This window comes from Etheostoma cragini, chromosome 14 (genome assembly GCF_013103735.1).
Source record: "Etheostoma cragini isolate CJK2018 chromosome 14, CSU_Ecrag_1.0, whole genome shotgun sequence".
NCBI lineage: Eukaryota > Metazoa > Chordata > Actinopteri > Perciformes > Percidae > Etheostoma > Etheostoma cragini.
In genome coordinates this window covers 14812992-14834719 of record NC_048420.1, presented here as the reverse complement: position 1 = coordinate 14834719, position 21728 = coordinate 14812992, and the positions used below count along the sequence as shown (strand labels likewise).

Here is a 21728-nt window from a genome sequence, read left to right as displayed (position 1 = left end):
GCTTAGCCGGTCTGTTTTTGATTCCATGCTTTGCTGGCCTGACCATCTGAACTTTAAAAGCAAAGTTAAACTGAAACAAGGAAGATTGAATAAAATAAACAAAAAACAGGTTGAGTCACTATTTGTTTTTTGTAAAGATTTCTCACTCTCGGGGCCAGTTCTTACAGGCATAGACAACTTGGAATTGTCCAGTACACATAAGTGCAGGTCCCTTTTTTCCTGTGCAAAAATCAGAGTAAAGAAAAGGGAGTTCTTGTCAGTTTCCAAACATTGGAAAGTCTTTTTTTCCCCTTGCCTACCGAGCTTAGGTTTATAGACCACCTTTTCTCTCACACCATCTTATATAATGTCCCTCTCTTTGTCTCCTTTCCTTTGCTGTGTCTGTTCTCCTAGCCTACCAATTAAGGGTTTGCCAGCCTCCTCCAGAAGTGCCCAATGCTGACATGCTGATGGAAGACGGAGAGTTGGAGATAGGTGAGTTGTCTGTCTGCCTGCAATGCCTCTAGACATGTCAATTTAATGAAGGATGTAGACTTGAGACTCGTAACTTTCCAGTTTCTAACATGATCACGTATCATCTTCACCATAAAGGATATCTTACTTTTAAACATCTAATACTCATTTAATGTACACAGTGAATACAGACATGCAATATGTTATGTAAATTTAGAATGTACATTTTAAATTTAAACTTCTCAGCACAGATAAGGATACACTTTACATAGTGGTGGAGGAAGTATTTAAATCCTTTACTTAAATAATAGAAGCCACTCCACACAACAGGACTACTTCAATGCAAGTAAATGTCCTGCATTAAAAATGTTACTCCAGTACAAGTACACAAGAATTACCATCAAAACCCTTAAATTATCACCACTCAAAGCAGAAAAAGGGCTACTGCATTATTATGTAAGTATGATTTTACTGTTTCATCTTAATAAGATGATCATATGTTTTCTATGTAAACCTTATTTTGTGAAATAACTGGTTACCAGAAGAACTGTCAAATATTAATAAAGGAAGTATTACATAGGTGTGAAATGGAAAAACTCAAATCAAGTGCAAGTACCTCGAATGTGTGCTGACTTAAATGTACTGAGTACATGTATTTTGTTCCTTTACCGCTGACTGTATACTGTAAGAGAAATCCACAATATTGTTTCCTTTACACTGCCTCAACTTTACTTCCTAAACACTCTCATTATTCATATCCATTTGACGCTCAGGTGACATCATCAGGTACAGATGCCATCCTGGATTCTCGTTGGTTGGCAGTGAAATTCTCACATGTCGCTTAGGAGAAAGACTACAGATGGATGCACCACCTCCAACGTGCCAAGGTGTGTATGTTAACACAATAGCAAATTAAGTGTATTTCTTTTTCAAATACTTGATGTTGACCTAGTGCATACTCATTTAACAAAACTTGTTTTCCCCTTTATTTTCTGTCCATAGTCCAATGTCCTGCGCATGATGTACGATATGACTCATCAGGTGTCATCCTGAGCCCCGGTTGGCCAGAAAGCTACCCCAACCTCCAAATGTGTTCATGGAGCGTCACAGTAGAGAAAGGATACAATGTCACTGTTACCTTTGAAAGTTTCCACACTGAGAGAGAGTTTGACGTGTTGACAATTTTTGATGGTAATAAAAACACACTTTAGAGCACACACGCTGACATGCAGTTTAGTACAATTTCAGCTAAGAACTGCAGCAATTCTTATGTGAGCAACACACACACACACACAAACGTGGACACACACACAAACACACTTTCTTTCTGAAATGTATTAAGTTGTGAAGATGGTCAACATAACCACAAAAATATAAAGTGCCAGGATAGAACAAATCCCAGTTTATTTGTACTGTCTCCTTCATTCACTCTCTTCCGTTCTCTTTCTGTCTCTCTCTCCTCCTTCTCCTCTCACTTTGGCTTGATCTCTGTCAGGTCCAACATCCAACAGTCCCACTCTGGCAACGCTGAGCGGAGACCTGCCAACACCCTTTAACCTCACATCTTCTGGTCACCAGTTCCTGGTCAGCTGGTCTTCAGACCATGGCACAAACAAGAAAGGCTTCAAAATTCGCTATGTTGGTGAGTACCAAAGTATGTATCCCAACTTTATTTTACTACTACTTTCTATCATCATAATGCATGGAAATAAGGAAGGGGACAGACAGAAAGACAGAGAAAGACATTCTGAGTGCATTTGTGGGAGTAGTTCAACATCTAAGTTGTGTCAATGTATTCGTTATAATAAGTTAAGAACGTTTCTCAATTTGTGGTATTGAATAGAAAAGATTGATTTTTTGGAACAGGGAATATACAACAAAGTTGATAAAAAAACTAAGTAAATAACATCTCACCCATGCAATTTGTTTCTTCGGCTTACTTTTTGTACCTCACTTCTGTCTGTCTCCTAAAGCACTTTACTAAATTGCATTATGGGTTAGTTGTTAACTTGTACTTATTCAAGGAAACCTTGATTAGCGCAGATGCTGTTTCACAGCAATCTTTGTTTTTAGACAGTCTTGCACTTGGGCCTAATAAGAATGACTTTTAGACTGTTGGGCATTAAGCACCTTCACTTGGGTTATTAGGCTTGAGTGCTTTATTCAAGGGCATTTTTCTGACATTTAAGGAGGAGGCGGCGGTATTACCAGGTCAGTTTGCTTTTTCACTTCATACCATCTCGTCAGGAGGCTGCTTCTTTAACCTTTAAAACACCACAGTTCTGTGTGATGAATTATAAACTGAATAATAACAGAGAGGCCTACCAGGACCCTCACACTCAGTAACCTTCTTTGGTACCTGTGATTAATGTGAGCATATTTGAGGATTGTTAAACATGTGTTGTAAGGCAACTAATATCGTGGTTCATCTTCATTATCGTTTTTTTTTCTTTTTTTTTCTTTTGCACAATCAGGCCAGAATATTACATCATCCTCCTGAAACCACTGTGAGAAAACAAAATATGCTCATAATAACAATGAGAAAATTGAACTCTCCCATTCTAATGGCCACTTTCTCATTATTAAGACATACGAAATTATTTTGTTTTAAGAAGAACCTTGTCATTATAACAAGATAAGATGGTATTTCACTATATAAAGTCATTGTGTGATTGAAGTAGCAGTGTAATGCCTTCAATCTTAAAAATAATAATAATCATTACATTTATATAGCGCTTTCTCATAGACACTCAAAGCGCTACTAATGCAGAGAACTAACCTGGGTGAGACACGGCAGCCTTACAGCGTCAGCCACTCCCCACATATCAGTTTGGGAGAGAGGGAGGGGAGCAACTTTTTAGTGGTCCAGAGCACCCGGAGAAAATCCATTCAGACACTGGGAGACAGGGAGAACATGCAAATTACATACAGGAAGGCATGGGACAACCAGGGTTCGAACTCGGGAATTCTCTCGCTGTGAGGCCACAGTGCTTACCATTGTGCCATTGTGTAAATTACTACTGGTGTTTTCAGATACACTCATTTTCAGTTGTATCTCCAAATAGTCCAAAGTACTTTAGATAATTTGGCTAGAAAAAAAACAAAAAAATGTATAAGGGGAAAGAGCCTGGACTGGATCCAAAGAGAGATTGTCAGCTGGCTGCTTAGCCTACATGCAGGTTCATTAATACCACCCCACTACCACAGCCATCGGCTTTTAGAAATAATTTGTGTCAGAGAGCTTTAAATAGAAATCACTGATAAACTGTACAAACCGTTGCCAACGCTGATTCTGTATTTTTGAGGAAAATAAAGGAAAGCACAGTAAAACGAAGAGGAAAAAAAAAAAACTCACTACCTTTTCATTGGAGCTTGTTTATTTTGTTTCCTAAACCCACCACACACAGATGATACTTAGCCAGTGACAGACCAGAGGGACATATAAAACAGCCTTATCACCAATAAATAAGGCCAGTTAAGAACTTGTTTTTGGGCGCTTGTCCAAATTAAAGAGTTACAGATCAGGCAACTTGCCCAAGTCAGCATCTAACTGGATCCTGGCAAGGGTCATTTTTATATGCTAGGACTAAGGAAAATAATGAAACTGCTACTGGTCACTTATCATATGAGATACTGACATCATTGTATAAGGACTTTTATCTACTGCCATAGATACAGAGTCAGACAAAGAGAGAATCATCTTTAAACAACAAACGGAGACTATGCTTACCTGGTTGCCAGGCTGTTGCCAGTTGCAGCAGTATTCCATCTTGTTCCGCCTGCAGCGGCCAATATTATCTGGAGTAAAGCATTAATGATTCTTGGGTTAAGAATATTTCATAAAATTGTATATAGCCATAGATTTGTGGGGTAGTGTCTGACACCTACTGTAACTCTACTCATTGAATGTTTAAATTGTTGAAATTATCTTAAAACACTTGGATTTTAAGACATGCTGGAACTGGTAATTAACTTTACAAATGTGGTAATTAATAATTTTGCTCACGCAACATTTGGTTTAGTTTAACCCAACAAGTAAGATATTGTACTTGGATTGATGACATCCTACTCCAACTCATGCCTCTAATAGCACTGTTTAAATTCATCAAATTTACTCACAAACAAGACATTTGCCATTAGTCCATTTTGGCTGAGCCTCCTGTTGTGTCATAAATACAGTAGTGACACATATTATCGAAATTTTTAGGAAATGACAGACTGTAATGTCAGAAACACTAAAACCTTGCACGTTAGACTGGTAATAGTTATATTGCACACCTGCATGCAGACATCAATTCTGTGTTAATCACAGGATTGATCTATTTTCTTGCTCTGCTAGATTAAGTAACGAGTAGTGTATAATAATATGGTAACAACGTAGCACCGCAGTTCTGGTACGGTTGTAGAATAATGCTGTATAAGAGGACCTTTTGCTTGGCTTTAACATTTGTAGTTCCTGTTTCAGTGGCAGTCAACCACCCTAGGGGGAGTGATTAACAAGTCTGCGTTCTTTTAAATCAATTTTGTTTTCTCCACTCCAGCTCTGTACTGCTCAACCCCCGACTCTCCACTCCATGGCTCTATCTCCTCTCAAAGCGGCGGCCATATTAACAGTGTGGTGCGCTGGGCCTGCGACCGTGGTTACCGTCTTATAGGCAACGCCACAGCAACCTGTCGCCGATCGTCACTGGGCTACCACGCGTGGGACTCTCCTGTACCTGCATGTCAAGGTGTGTTTGTTTGTTTGTCCGTGTGTGGAATGTGTGCGTATACTTCCAGCTTCAGTGCCCTAAAGGAGGATACACTTTATTGCCCCCTTGGAAATTTTGTCTTGGGCATAGTGCAACAATCTGTTGCTTCCCAACATGTAACAAAAAAAAACTATAAACATAAGATCAATGAAACATCTTAGCACATAAAAGAAGACTGTACAGACAAAAAAACATCTTAAATAGTAACTGTAATAATTATAGTGCCAAGCGCATAAAGTGCCGGTGTGTTAATTGCACTTTGTGATATGTGACGTATTTTCAGCAAAATTGATATACAGTGTTTTTTTTAGAACTGGTTTGAACTCAAGATCAAGCGTCTCTTGATTGTATATTTTTAGTTTGATGGCTTCATAGAAGGAAACATGTGAGCTTGTTTACAAATGTGCAATGCATTTGGTGGCTTTGAATCCCCAGAAACATTTCAAACAAAGTACACATCAAACCTGCCTGCCTGACAGACATAAGTGTGCATTAGGGCTTCTGTGTGTGTCTGCCCGCATGTTGTCTTCTTAACCAGTGTGCTCTGTCCTCCCCTAGCTGTCTCATGCGGGGCACCCAAGGCTCCTATAAACGGCGGCGTTTTAACAGCCGACTACTCCGTCGGAACACGAGTTTCCTATTTTTGTAATGACGGGTACAGACTCTCCAGTAAAGAACTGACATCAGCCATCTGTCAACCTGATGGGACATGGAGCAACCACAATAAGATACCACGGTGTTCTGGTAAGTAACACATAGATACTGTATCAGTGAAATATCAACAATAAAACCAAATCTGATGGTTACAAATCTGGACATACCCAATAGCACTGTATGAATGTAAATATCCAACTCTGATGAGAATTTCAATGCATCTGTTACACAAAAAATCTATATGTAATATAAAATACTACATTGTTTAATCAATGATAGTTAAATAATCATCTCCCATTCAGAAAGATAGATAATACTAGTTTGCAAGCAGCACATCATTGCCACTATGTGAGGCAGCCATCTTTAGCTAGGACATTATTTAAATTAATTATTTAATAAATTGTCATTATTCTGCCTCTGTGTGATATTTTTACAGTCGCTTAAAATGGATTATTAATTGTATTATAAAAGTTTGATCAAAACAAAAATTTAATTATTGAAATGAAAGTGAATCTCCAACCCGGTCTCACGCCAGTTTGTGAAATGGTCACGTTATTTGGATTTACTGATTTGTGTACAGGTTACGATTTTTAAACTTGACCTGTACACAAACGGCCATGACACTGGGCTGCTCTGGGGGACGCAACAACGGGGAAATGAAACGCCACACCTGGGGCGGTGACAAAAACTTGCGCCGGGATGACATTACAACGTGGAAAATAAAACACCACACACGGCCGCAACAACGGGACGGTTGTGGTTAGGAAGAGAATAATGCGGAAAGGAACTGCAACACGCGGGACGCGATCCCCGGTCTCCGGAGTGAAAGTTCTTTGTTGTTGACCCATCCACCACTCCAACCAACCTTCCTGCACAGATTTTTGGCTTTTCAATAATACTTGCTACCATAATCATTCTGTGATCACGAAATAGGCTTCCCATTGAAATACATTACTTCAAAATTCATAATCAACACACAAAAATAACGACATTAACATGACCTGTACACCTGAGGTTTTGCTTTCTCTTCACACTGTGTCTGTCTCTGTAGTGGTGGTATGTCCCAGCATCGGGTCCTTTTCTCTAGAGCACGGCCGCTGGAGGATTGTCAACGGCTCACACTATGAATACAGAACTCGCATTGTGTTCACCTGCGATCCAGGATACTACAGATTAGGCCCCGCCCACATCCAGTGCTTACCCACTGGCGTGTGGAGCTGGAGAAATGAGAGACCACACTGCCAGGGTGAGTAGCAGACATTTGATGATTTCATGACCCCTGCAACTGAAAAAAAAAAGCCATTATATACAAGCCCTCAGAATATTTTCAGATTATTAAATTAATATTTTTATATTTTAGTCAAGTTTGTGAGCCATGACCACAAATGTAACTGACATTAGGCAGCCTGACCATTGGCATTTATAGTATGGACCATTTGAATAACTGAGATGAGTAGGGATTGAGACAAAATTGTAATTAAATGGTTGTGAGTTGTAGAAACTAGCAGCTGACATCTTTACAATAAACACAAACAATGTGTCATGTTGCAGCGGAACTTCAACGTTATGACAGAGCCTGGCCTGTGCATACACAAAAAAAATTTTGTATTTTAAAAATTTTGAATTTTATTCATAATGCACTTTACATTTAAAACAAATCTCAATGTGCTACAGTGTAAAAGCATCTGTATAAAAGACAGATAAAAGGATAAAAATGGAAGATTAAAATCAGCAACCAGCGAGGTTAATTAAAAGCTTAGGTCTTGCTAAAAAGGAATTTCAAATGTACTGCTTTCTAAAGATTTGTGTGTTTAATCTTGGTGTGGTTTGATTTTATTTCTACTAATTTGAATCTAATGATGACTGACGTACTGTGCAGGAAAATATTCCATTTGTCCAGTCTACACTCTAAACTGAAAGAGTCACATTGACCTTTTTTTGTCCTGTAATATTTGACGTCTGGGGACTCCTCGACATTTTGAATCAATGTCATGTCTCTCTTACGAATTCTTTGACATTTGAAAAATTTAGATTTTTTTGCCAGGCATTATAAAAAGTTTCCAATATAGAAAAAAATGTTATATTGGCATATTTGTGTAATAAATTGCTCCCCACTATTGGTAACATTCCTCACTGAAACCAATGAGCTCTACCAACTTCTCAGATTAAATTGATTGTGTCTGTCTTTGTGTTTCAGTTATCTCCTGTGGTGAGCTGCCATCTCCACCCAGTGGGAAGAAGATTGGTACTCAGACAACATTTGGTGCTACGGCCATCTTTACCTGCGATGGTGGCTTCATGCTAGTAGGGTCAGCTGTCAGAGAGTGCCTGTCGTCTGGGCTTTGGAGTGGAACGGAAACACGGTGTTTAGGTGCATACTAAATGCTACTAAAATGAGTAATAATATCCAAGTATGTCTAGACACAGTCATTTCCTTACTTATATTTAAGGCTTAGGACATACACTGCATGTTAACACACACACATACACTGAAACATTGACCATTTGAAAAGAAAGTATGAACGCTGGAATTTTTAAGTCAGTCTAGTGAGGAAAGGTATCAAAGGTAGGCACTGTATGTGCCCTGCACCTCTGGTCCCGCTACACAGCTGCTCCCCTCTGGCCTCATCCTCGTCTTCTGCTGTGCACTTACTAAATTCAATTTGAAAAAACAGCTACTTTCTTCTGTCAGTGTGCCAGCCAGAGGTAACAGATGTTATGAAATGATGCTGTCACTTCTCCAAGAAGCCACAGTAGAAAAAGCAATTCCCAGAATACTTCACAGGCTGAGGGGGATATGAGATGCAATTTATAAGGGAAAAGTTCAGTGAAACTTAACCTAGACTGATGAGGAAGCATGATTCTGTCACAAAATAAATAGATTCAGCCCCAGAAAGTGCTATATACAACATTCTCATTCAACTTGTCTTATTATCCTTTTCCTGTTCAAGAAAGTAAAGTGGTACTTACATTACTCACTTGAGTAATGCCCTTTAACTTAACAGTAATCAACACTTCAAAGACGATGTGAAATGATACAGGTGATATCAGGCAACCTTTTCTCTTCTCATATGCTCCCACTTCCCTGGCCGTTTTTGACATTGTTAGCATTTGCTGACGTAAGGAACACAATGCCGTTTGTATCTACTGTAAAAAATGAAATCAATACTCAATCCAAACTCTTTGAGAACAGCATATACACATTTACTCCAACTTTTTTTGCGTTAGCACTATGCATCAATCAGACCTCTGGGAAGAATCTGGTGAGGGAGTAAACTCTTTCTTTTTGTTTGGTTAGCTGTTACTAGGTAAAGTCTAATGATTTAAAAGCACAGATACATCTCTATTTGAAGCGCAGAGGCTTTTAAAGATATTGCAAAGAACAGTAACACAGCGTTGAAAATGTTGTAGGGGGCAACTGACCAGCTGAGCCTTCACCGTTAATGACAGGTGATCCGTTTTGTGACAGTTTCTAATAGTTTGTAAAGATACAGTGATTGTTGTGCTCCAGCATTGATGTTCCATGGTGTGCATTTGCTCAGAATTACATGTCTCATCGACAGCACAAACCAGGTTTCAAGCTGCAATTGCCTACTTTTACAGGTTTGCAAAAGGTTTTTAACAGAAGTTTATACATTTTTACATCCCATATGGAGGCAAAAAACTGTCTCCCAAGCCAAAGAGGATGTTCAACCCTCAAGGTTTGATTAAAATGTTACTGTGGTTCTGAGATTGTCTTTGTATCCCTGAAAACAACCCAGTGAATGCATCTCATGGAAACAACAACATTGTAAGGTATATCATGATATTACAATATTTGCAGAACAACTCGCTATTGGTCCAGACCAAAGTAAGTAAAAGAAATTAGAAAAGAGACAAAAGGCACAGGAAATATGTTTAAAAACCCTAATTCGATTAAACCCGCAGGGTTAATACAGGATTTTGATTATGTCCATTGGTCTGTTTCTGAGCTAGGTATAGGAGTGCCAAGGCCTGTAATAATAGAGAAACATAGTTATAGATACAGCATAGGTATAGGTACTTAAACTGGTCATGAAAGAACAAAAAGTCAATGCAACAACAATAGTATCTTCACAGTGACATTACTATATAAAGTTCCAGGACAGTGTAAGCTAGTCTGAGTCCTTTGTTTCTGTGTCTGTCTTTCAGCTGGTCACTGTGGAATCCCAGAAGGCATTGTGAACGGCCAGGTCATTGGGGAGAACTTTGGTTACCGTGACACTGTGGTGTATCAGTGTCTGCCTGGCTTTCGACTAATAGGCTCATCGGTTCGAATCTGTCTCCAAGACAACCAGTGGTCTGGACAGCTGCCTGTCTGTATATGTAAGAAAAACACACAAGCACACATTACCTCTCACTGAAGATTCACCTTAACGAACAAAGTAATACGCACCCTCCACATTTACTTTTTGTGTGGATGACTGCCGGTCTTTTCACCAGATACAAATACCCACATATAGACGGCATTATTCCTTACACATACTCTGCATACTGTAGAAGCAGGATGGCCCAAACCCTGTGTAAATACACAATCAGCAGTGCACACTAATTTACGCCAACTAGCCCTGAAACCGCATCTCACATGTTTTAACTGCTGATCTGCTTTTTCAGTAGCATGATATGTTTATTTTGCAGAAACATGCTCAAATGGACATTTTTTTTAGGTTTGTATACATTTGTGTGTGTGCATGCAGATTATGAATAGAAATTGCTCTCAAATTTTTGAGGCCAAAGTGTATCCAGAGGAAGCTTGAATGGTTTGATATGTTTTGATATCATCCACCATATGCCATATACCAAATAGAGAAATTGAAGTCCTTACAAACCTTATGAAAACATGCTCAGCATTTTCTTTTGAATTGAATAATCAATATCATACATCTAACAAATCACCTTGGAGGCATACTAATAAAGAGCCTTATGTCTGCCAAATTAAGATTTACTGTTTTGATATATTTGTAGTCAGCCAAAAGAGGAAAGGTGTGTTTGTAACTGTAAAAAAAATACCGTCTTCAGTAACAGTCTTTATATTTACATTTATTTATAACATTTTACACACCACCTAATATGAAACCTCTTCCTACGTCCCTCTTCCTTATCTAACTCGTCCCTACAACCTCCTACTTGTCAGTCTGTCACCAGGGCATAGAGAACGCTGTCGTCTCAGAGCAAGTGTTACCACACCCTGACCACTTTCAGCTAACAATATATTATATTGTAGTGAACGTTGTCTGTGTGGAGTTTAGAAAAGTGTAACAGCTACCCAGGCGACTTGCTTCATCTCCACCTCTGTTGCAACCCCATTTACATGACAGCAGCAGGAAAACTGCTTTCCATACTACGTCGTTTAAACTTTGCAATAAATCCGTGGTGCGTGCCAAGCAGATTATGGATCAGCTATGGTCAATTACACCACTACTGTATATTCAACCTTACTAACATTTTGTTTATTAATAGAACTTGTGTTAAAAAATAGAAAACATTACACTTCATAAGCTGTTGTATTCATAACACGAGGTATGGGCTGGGTCCGGATTGACTTGCTGATTGGTCCGGATGCGGTCTTCGGTCCAGACTTTTTAGAAGCTCCGACATAGACGTTTACTAACTGCCTTAGAATCAGAAAATAACTACATAGTACATTGATGGTTGTTGACCAAAATGACATTGACATCAACACGAAGTTTACTCAGTTCATGGGAAATAACTAAATCAAAAGTGTAGCCTGATTATGCACATCATTAAAAAAAGAAAACACCCGAAGTTATATCTTTGTTATGGTTCAGTGATAACCAAAATAATGATTTAGGGAATACTAACAGGAAACCTATGTGTGATTGAGTTTGCGTTTGTGTGCCTTTTTTGTTTTCACTTTTTATTGAAAGAGGGCTTCCCCAAATCGGCATTGCACTCCTACAACATCAGACTAGCAAAAAAAGAGAGATATTGGGGTGACGGATGTTAGTTAGATGGCATCAACATTTGACCTAATCATAACAACCCAAAGTCCAAACTTTTGTTTCCAGATTTGTGCGGCTCCTCATGATGCGGGGACTCTGGCGGTCCTCCTCCAGACCCTATTTCTATTTTTTCTGTATCAATTTATGCTGGAAATATCTTTATGTAAAGGGAAACAGATTCCAGTCCAAATATAAAAACATAATGGAATATATTGCATTAAGGCTCTCAGGCATTCTGTATTGCTTTCAACTATTTATTCTCCTGTAGATCAACTTTTCTAATTTTATCTGAGTCAGCACACATGTAGTCTAGGCATAATTTACTCATCCCTCCTCTTTTGCGTCTTTAGTTGGGGGATGAAACCTCCCTAAATGTGCATATGACGATTATTCATCTCATGTATAGGCCTACATTAATTCATTTTAATGAATAATAAACCCCTGGACTCTAATAGCAGGTGTGTTTGAGCAAGATTTCAAAGATGTTCAAAAACGTTTTACACATTCAAAATATAACTTATCCCATCAGTGTTCTCTGACATTTGGCATTTGCTCTGCTGACCTTCTGACAGACACAGAGGCTCGTTTAAGACTCAGGTCTCTGAATGAGACAACGTTTAGGGAAGTGGCTGTACGCCATACTGTACGCTGCTGTACATCGGAGGTGGAAAACCAAAACTACGGCAACAATACATGGAGCACAAACGCAACACATCTGCCCAAGCATGCCCACAGCAGAGCGCATCCTTAATAAACCTGAAGCTGCACAGACCACGGAAGGCACGCTGCTCATTACTATTTTTACAGCGAGAGTAGACACTAAAGCGGTCTGCTTCAAAGCTCTGTGTGTTTGAGCCTGAACAATGGACTGTAAACCTCACTTCACGGGAACCTCAAACAAAGTCATAAGTATTGCACTCCTAAACTTTATCAATGTGTTAGACTGATTTGGCTATGATTCCTCTAAAATGTACACCTTTCACAGTTTTGCTTTACTTAGAGATGTAGCTTTATTCGCCTACAAATAAAACTGGAGAAAGTTAAAAATCTTACCAAAAAATGTAAAACATGAGGGCCTTGGAAAATAATTGTTTTCTTAATTTGCAAGTGCCATTCTCGGGTGTTTTTATTCTATTATATTTATTTTTGTGAAAAAAAAGAGAGAGAAAGAGCTTGAGATCCATTGCTAGATCCCGGGCTATTCATAAAACCTTCGGGGTTGTAGCCAGGCAAGCCCAGGTCTAACAACGCCTCTGTGAGATTGTCTGCTACAGTCGATAAACCCCACTTAAATTTCATTTAAGAGTGGAAAAGTCCAAATTAAACCTTACACCTTTTGTTTAAGAGTGATTCAGAATACGGTTTGTATTTTGAGAAATATCCTTTTCTTGATGTATTTACCCAATTGTCCTGAGATTCTGCAGAGAAACACCAGCAGTCTTATATGCAGGGCCAGAGGGCCTAACTGCCAGTATGGCCTGGATGAAATAAATAGCTGGGCTTGAGGGTAAAGCAGACGGCCCTGACACGTCGAGGCTTTTGTGAAAATCTTCTAAATTTTGTTACTTGCTTTGAGCATCCTGAATGTTCGTAGGCAGCAACTGGGTAACGTTAAGGTGGTGATGATGAGTGCCATCTTTAGCAAATTACAGGTGCCTTTTCCCAAAGGAGACAGCCTGTTTATTCACTAAATTAGAACCATGTTTAAAAGAGGGAGGTGGTGACGTAGTGTCCACATTTCTGAAATACCAGGGGCATGATAGGGAGTTTATTTACTCTTCAAAATTGTTTTTTACTATAACCTTTAAAACAAAAATAAGTTAAATTAGTATGTTTTAGTGTTTGTATGTGTTTGGGAATGACATGCTTCCGTGTCTGTGTTTAGAATAGTTTGTGTATCCATCTGCGTGTCTGCTGTTTCTGTGCTATGCTGTTTTTATTGAGGTTATTCATGCATGAGTTATTGAGGGAAATCATTTTACAGCGAAATTATACTGTAATTATGGAGATGAGAGGCTCTTGTTTAGAGACACAAACACAGAATGATGATGAGACTATGATTGTGGGTGTGGGTGGGGTATGCTGACAGTGTCAGATGCATTTGTATCTTAGGCAAGCAAACAAACTCCTGATTCTGACTGATCAAGTGGGGAAACAACCTTGGCTTCTTCCCTTTCTCTCCTATCTTTGTTTTCATGTTCTCTCTATTGTATTCTCTCTTCCTAATCTAGTTCCCTCTTTTCTGCTCTATTCTTTGGTTTTCTCTTTTCCCTGTTTACCTTTCCACATACTTAGTCTGTATAGTTCCTAGTTTCTTTGCATTTGGTCAAACCCCTCTGATCTCTGTGAACCGATACATTAAAAGGGCACAGTTTGAGAGTCAGATGAGACAGTGGCCAGTAGTAACTGTAAACTTTCTGTTTACACAAACATCAAAACCCTGTTGTCAGCAATACAAGGATAAGGGACACACACAGACTTCTAAGTAGCTCCAGTGAGTGAAGTTAACAGGATGAATAATTATGAACAATGGCAAACAGAGGACACTCAATGCTAACACAGAAGATGTTGATGCCTAATATTTCCAAAATAATTACCCTAGATGGAAATGCCAGCAATGTATTCTAGATTATCTGATATTCTCATAAATATTTATGAATTTCTCTAGAAAAGCAATATCTATTTGGCCCAAAGCTTATTGTTGTTTTTTTAGACAGAGAACTACACAGCCTCTGATTTCCATGTCTGCTTTAGATCATATGTTTGTGTGGCTTTCATATCAAGAAGAAAACTTTTCATGAGAAAATTAGATGTTTATGAAAAGCCAAAACATTTACAAAATAAGGTTACATTTAAATCGCATCAGTGGTTAGCTGCAAAAATGGGGAATTGGCTGCTGAATTACTTTAGCACTGCTGGATATGAATACAAAAAAATATACACATTTGACTTGGGGTTTGGTCTGTCTTTGTCCTTCTCTTGTTGGGATTGTTTTTCTATGGTTATTTTTAAAATAGAGAATGCGATTCTTTTAGGTGATAACTGGAAATGTACAAATATGTGTTTAAAAATAAAAAAAACGAACCACAAAAAAGGGTTAGGGGTTATTTTAAGTCCAGCAATGACCAGTCAAATGTATTGTATTGCAGTCAAAATGATGTACAAATGTGTGAACAGAGTTTTTTATATATATATATATATATATTTATGTGTGTGTGTGTGTGTGTGCGTATATATATATATATATATATATATATATATATATATATATATATATACACACACACACACACACCAGCCTTATCTTTTGAGGCATATTAATTATGAGCAGTCTTAATTATGAGCAGTCTTAATTATGTTTTATATAAATTAAGTTTATAATTGACGTAATTAGAAATCTGTATGTAGGTGAATGTACCCCTGATTCACTTTGTCTTTTCTATAGCAATCAGCTGTGGCCATCCCGGAAGTCCCATATATGGTCGTACTGTGGGAAACGGCTTCAACCTCAATGATGTGGTCAGCTTTGTTTGTCATCGGGGTTACGAAATGGAGGGGCCCGCACATGCTCAGTGTCAGGCCAACCGCCAGTGGAGCCACCCGCCCCCAACGTGTAAAGGTGGGGAGAAAAGTTAAGTGTATTCACCCCTAACCTTATTTATCCCCAACTTTTCTACCACCTCAAATTTTATCCCCAATTATCCTTTCTGCATTTCCCTATAACAACCATACTCATTTACCCCTACCATTTTCATTTCAGCTCAGTCACTTTTATTCCTTTATTTAATGTTATGAAGTTTTGAGGTAGCTTTAACAGTCTACAGCTCTCGTGGCGCCAGCCTCCTGAAAGGAAACTTTTAACTTCAGTGAGATTTCAAGCTGAGATTGTTCCAACAATCACAGCAACAAGGGTAGCTTCCTTCTCAAGTTTGTACACAAGCTATCGGCATCTTGCCCAGTTTACAGAATGAAGAGCCAATGAATAGTTCAAAATAAAAAATGCTATGTAACGAGAGCAAAAAGGGTAATTGCATTGATTAAAAAATTAGGGGAATAATTACATCTGGCATAACCAGATATTTTATAAATACATTAAACAGAAAACAACTAAATGGTGGGAGGTAACGCATCTTATTTCATATATTTCTTTATTAAAAAAAATGTCTTCAGGGCTCAGGGTTATGTGACAAGTGACAAGTAGCTCTCACCTGAGACCATTGTCGACGGATATGCAGGACGCAAAAAATGAAAGTTACTGCACTAGTTTGGACATCTTGCCCTGCCAACATTGCAATAAAGGTTGCCTAAATATAATGTATATAAATGTCCTGTCAGCTTATTAATTGATGGCGCGTTTCTGTAGATTTGGACTTGCATACGTTTTATTCCACTTTGTTTAAACAGCAAAGGGGAGAGGCCTTGTTCACCTGTTGAGAGCTGGCTGGTGAATGTGATGAGCGTAGGCCTTGCTGGATACCCCTTGACCCTTTTTGTGGATCTACTGATTGCCGTGGATTACTTTTTTCAGCAAAATACGGATCTTTTTTTCTTAACGTGTCTTAACGTTTTATGGTGTAGTTGCCCTTCGTCGGGACATTCTGCCACAGATGTCATAAACTTTGCTTATGAAGCCATTGCACACCATGGATGCTGGATTCAGTACACACAAACCTGTCTTCATCATCGCATAACATAACATTTGCCATGTTGACCCTTTTAAACTCTAGCCCTAATTAGTTCTTCCTTCTTTACCACAACCTCATTATTATGCCCTATATTATTTTACAGAGATGTAACCAAAAAAGGAGGAGATGGAAGACAAATGACCCTCACTGGTTCATGTCAAATAACATGCTTTTCTCTCTTTGTGCCTACTTGTGTGTGTCCGTCTCTGTGTCTCTCTGTGTATAGTGGTCAATTGCTCAGATCCAGGTATCCCAGCTAACTCCATCCGGCAGAGTAAAATAGAGCACGGGAACTTTACCTTCGGCACTGTGGTTTTCTACGACTGTAATCCAGGCTATTACCTGTTTGGATCACCTGTACTGACCTGTCAACCTACTGGACAGTGGGACAAACCCCTACCTGAATGTATAGGTTAGTTTAATCCTTGTCTTTCTCTACCTTTAACCTGACAGTGAATCGGACAGACTATAGTGTTTTGACTGAATACAGTTTATACTGATGATGGTGGCAGATTTACCACTCAAAACTCTTAGTAATGTTTCAAAGAATGGGTTCTTGATTTCAGACAGTGAAGAACGACAGCAGACTTTTCATAATTCCAGTAAATTAAGTGTTCCTTGTCCTTGAAAGTAACACTCAGTTTCTACTATACGTAGCTCTAAATGCTAAAGATAATAGCCCACATTAAAACCCATTGTTTAATTAATTTTAAGAATGACATACATTTCCGAAAGCAATGTTTGTTTCCTGTATCTGTCTCACTATCCCTAATCCTAAACATACATATTACTTTCTGAATCTGTGCCTCTGGTTCCTGACAGAGGTCAATGCAGCTCTTCTCACAAAGCTGTGTTTAGTTGAAACAAGCTGTCTATCCTTCCTTCGTCCCTCTGTCTCACAATCCCTCTTTCTCTCTCTCTTTTGGTCTCTAGTTGTAGATTGTGGTCATCCCGGCTCCCCCCCTAACGGTGTGCTGAGTGGAGATAAGTTTACATTTGGTTCAACAGCACGATACTCCTGTCTGGGTGGAAGACAGCTGAAAGGAGAATCATCCAGGACTTGTCAGCTAAACGGGATGTGGAGTGCCCCAATGCCCTTCTGCTCTGGTAACCATTTTAACCTCTATTGAATATACAGACTTTAAAGTCCACGGCATCAGAAGGACAGATAGATGGATAGAAGATGGAGATGAAAGGTGAGAGGTCTAAAACATGTAGACTTAACAGAGTTTGGAGCACTTCATGGCTTAACATCCTGCGGGCTTACTTCCTTAACCCTTTGGCACTCAGGCAAAGGGATAATGGGATGGATGGTTGGAAAGATAGACGGTAGGGTTGGCGAATGAAAACAGAATATATCAATATCTGTCTATTAAAAGGGTGGTGGAGCATAACCTCCTTCTCCAACCACAGAAATCTTCAGACCTTCAGCCTTGTGCATATCCGTTCTGGTGGTCCATTTTCAACTAGTTGCAAACCTTTTGCAGGTGGCATTTCAGAAAGTTTGAGGCTTTATTCTTGTGATGATTGTTTCAAATTACTTTTTTAAGGTCTGGTGGGTACTGTGAACTGACGGACAAGAATAAAGATGGACAGGGGAAGCAATGACTGTAGGTTCTTTAAATCTCAACAAATATAAATCCTGAAATTCTTACATTAATTTACATGTATCTTGGTTATTTTCTTTAGTATTAGCTTTTAAGACAACATTGTGTAATGTAGATGCACCATCGTCATTGTCCTGTAAACTGCTTTACACAAGCATATTTCCTTCCTGCTGGATCTACTGCATATGTATATCTCACCACTTAATGATCTAGATTGTCTCTCCAGAAATAAAGCCTCCTTACTGTCCATCCTGTAAAAAACAAACTGTCTCACTTATGTGGTTCTCAGTGGGCTGGCTGGGGGCATGATTATGGCTCTCCAGACTGAGAGGCTTCCAGCTGCCGCTTATATAACAAACACCATTCCAGATGAATTGACTAAGAATTCATTGTTATTTACAGCAATTGCCTGGGGGGAATGCAGGGTGAAGGAGGGTAATAGTGCACGAAGACGTAATTCATGGTTTTTACCTGGCAGGTCTGTATCAGAGCCCTGTAGAGATACAAGTTCAAGTGCTAGGTCTGCAATTCTGCTCCATGGCTCTCGATAAGCAAATGGCATTCCTGATATAATATTGGTTATGATACCACATTTCAGGGTCACAATACAGTATATTCATTTTAAACTACAAGGCACAGTGCTTACTGTGTCCAGCCCCAAAGCTTCAAAATCAATTTAAATAATTGTGAGTTGTTTAGACATATTTGATAGAGAAAATTGCACAATTACTGCCGGATTTGGCAACTGACACTTCACAAAAATGAGGATTTGGGACTCTAATGTATTCTATAATGCTGTGAGCCTTGGCCTACTTGAGACGTGACTCCCCAAAACTTGAGATTCATATGCAAAGCAAGTATTCTATTATCAAGTTTTTGCCAGGAAAAATTATATTAAAATAGAAAAATAAGGAAGCCCATCACATTGAATATGCATTTTTCCGGCCTATGCTCCGAATTCACAGCAATGAAATACTGTGTCGTTGTATTAGTTAGCATTCAGAAACATGAAAGACTTGCAGGCCAGCATATTTTATGAGAATGTACATCATGTTCAGTTTTAGTTGTCCTCCCACTCTTTTCTACTCGAAAGCCGACAGTAAGTCCCTGGATCAGACGAGTGTGAAGGTTATAGCCTTGTATTTTTTTCATCCAGCTTTATGAGAACGTCTGCTAGCCTGGGTAAAGGAGCTTCAGCTCAGTAACCTGTGAATTTACCCAACCCAGACTACAGCCAACATCTTTCCATCAGATAGATGGCGTGTGTGTGTGTGTGTGTGTGTGTGTGTGTGTGTGTGTGAGACAGAGATTAGTTTTCACAATGCTTTGTCCCACAAAAACGTGCTCACATACGTGCACGCACGTACACAGATACACACACTTGCAGTGACTTTAGGTAGATTGGTTGTTCTCCCTGTTGAGATCAGATACACCTGAGGCTACGTGGTGTGTGAACATCCACTGGGAGTTGCATAGGTGGTAGTGTCTCTGAAGATGTATGAGTGTATGTGCCCTGGCTGATCGGTTACCAATATTCAGAAGAAGAAAAAATGATTCATGTTGTATAGTCCATTTCCTCACATTGCCAAGCTTTTATAGACAAATAATCATAACACAACACAGTAAAGGCTTATTTTGTAACATCTGAGAACTCCTGAGGCATTACAAAATATCGTAATGTCATTATGTGTTTGTAGTACTGTATGAGTAAGCCCAATTTAGCAGCAAGCCTTTAGATGTTTGAAGAATAGTCCAAACATGTCAGAAGCATGAAAAAAATCGCAAAAGCATTAAAGACAAATTCTAAGGCGGTTGTTAATCAACCAAAGTATTTTGTTGCACACCTTGAATTAATGGTCAATAATGGATGGGAATGGTGTGAGTAAATAGGGACCAGAAATGTTTGGCTTGTACATGTGGGTGACAATGTGTGTGAAATTGTGTGGATTTCCCCAGGAGAGTGCTCTGTCAGACAGACTTTGCTGACCAAGCAGCTCTGCAAGGGCAGAGGGAAGATCACTCTCTCTCCCTCACACACACACATACACACACACACACACAGTGCCACCAATCAGCATACAGACACAAACTCTTAAGGCAAACATACTGTATGCATTGTCACCAACATGTGGGTGCAGTCCACTACTATTTGGAAACGGCCATGTCATATTTTACCCAGTACCCTGAGAATTTGTTTTATATTAAAACTGGAAACATATATTCACACTGCTGAGTTCACCTTACAGTGTGGATTAATAAAAGTTATTCTTTAGATAATGTTTTGCTTTTTTTTTCCTTCTCTATTTGTTTTTTTATTGTAGTGAATTCAAAGTATTTTTTTACATTTTATCTTTTATCTAGTTTTGAAGTCAGGTACCTAACTCTCCTTGTTTGTCTCTCTGTAGGCGACACTGCTGGTTCCTGTGGCGATCCTGGCATTCCCTCTCACGGTTTGAGGGAGCAAACAGATTTCAGGATCCGTTCCAAGGTTCACTTCAGCTGCTCGGAGGGCTATGATCTGATTGGTTCTACGGAGAGGATGTGCTTCCCTAATGGGACGTGGTCCGGCACACAGCCCTTCTGTAAACGTAGGAAGATACCGTTTACTTAATCTCAACCTATTATAACCCAGCACCTTGACACTAATCCGGTTTATAGATCCACCCATGCACTGCACAGTCTTCTTCAATAACCAGTCACAGTCCTGAAACTCATTGAGATGCACAAGGCTTTCTCTCTCTCTCATTATTTCATTTTTCACACAGCTGTCCAGTGTGGTAACCCTGGCACTCCCAGTAATGGCAGAGTATTTCGTTTGGATGGAACAACATTTTCTCACTCTGTCATCTACTCCTGCATGGATGGCTACCTGCTCACCGGTGCTACCACCAGGCTGTGTCAGGCAAACGGGACCTGGTCAGGCGCACAGCCCAACTGTACCAGTGAGTTACCTGTTGTATATTCAGGGATGGCTTACATTCTGATAGATCCGTTTATTGATAATTTAACAATATCTAATGCTTCATAAGTAAATACAGTTTCCTTTTTTTTGTTTAACCATATTATTTTGACTGTATGCTCGTGCATAAGGGTGACTTGCAGGCTAAAGAGCACTGTCAGCTTTATGTATTACTTACTATTTATAATCAGGGTTTTAAATCCTTGTTTTGCAAATGATGTTAAGTCTGCAACCCATAAACATCACCAAACTCCTGATGTGTGATTATGAGGTTTACTTTCCAGCCTTTTGCAACCTTTTTTAATGCAATGTTTTAAGTTATTCTGTGACAGTATAGGTCCTGAGTAGTGAAATCAGCCTTGAGTCTTCATGCTTTTTTACAGACTTTATAGAGTGACATGAATAACCTTGATCATTGTTTACTTTAGATAATTTGCTTTTTGAACTCTATAAATAAACATGAAATATAACATTCTGTTCCCATATCAAATGTGACCGAAGACATGGTTGAACAAGTGTTAATCAGTGCTGCATGTTACACAGACTACAAATCTGCTTGTAAATTGGCATATAGAACTAACAATTAGCATGAAGTATACTTGCTTACAAAATACTTTGTTAAACACATTTCTACATTG

The 21728-nt window shown here is 39.0% G+C and overlaps 1 protein-coding gene across 1 annotated transcript in view; it reads left to right on the top strand.

Annotated features, from left to right (window-relative positions):
* The window catches only part of LOC117957175 (CUB and sushi domain-containing protein 3-like), a gene marked incomplete at its 5' end in the record, with an annotated part of 260410 nt that overhangs the window by 221165 nt on the left and 17517 nt on the right, over positions 1-21728 (top strand). Inside the window, 14 exons of the mRNA XM_034892771.1 lie at positions 394-474; positions 1227-1340; positions 1456-1644; positions 1949-2095; positions 4995-5183; positions 5763-5948; positions 6910-7104; positions 8056-8229; positions 10029-10202; positions 15285-15458; positions 16751-16936; positions 17458-17631; positions 20537-20719; positions 20897-21073. Coding sequence (XP_034748662.1) covers positions 394-474; positions 1227-1340; positions 1456-1644; positions 1949-2095; positions 4995-5183; positions 5763-5948; positions 6910-7104; positions 8056-8229; positions 10029-10202; positions 15285-15458; positions 16751-16936; positions 17458-17631; positions 20537-20719; positions 20897-21073 — 2343 coding nt within the window. The remainder of the gene's footprint in view (positions 1-393; positions 475-1226; positions 1341-1455; positions 1645-1948; positions 2096-4994; positions 5184-5762; positions 5949-6909; positions 7105-8055; positions 8230-10028; positions 10203-15284; positions 15459-16750; positions 16937-17457; positions 17632-20536; positions 20720-20896; positions 21074-21728) is intronic.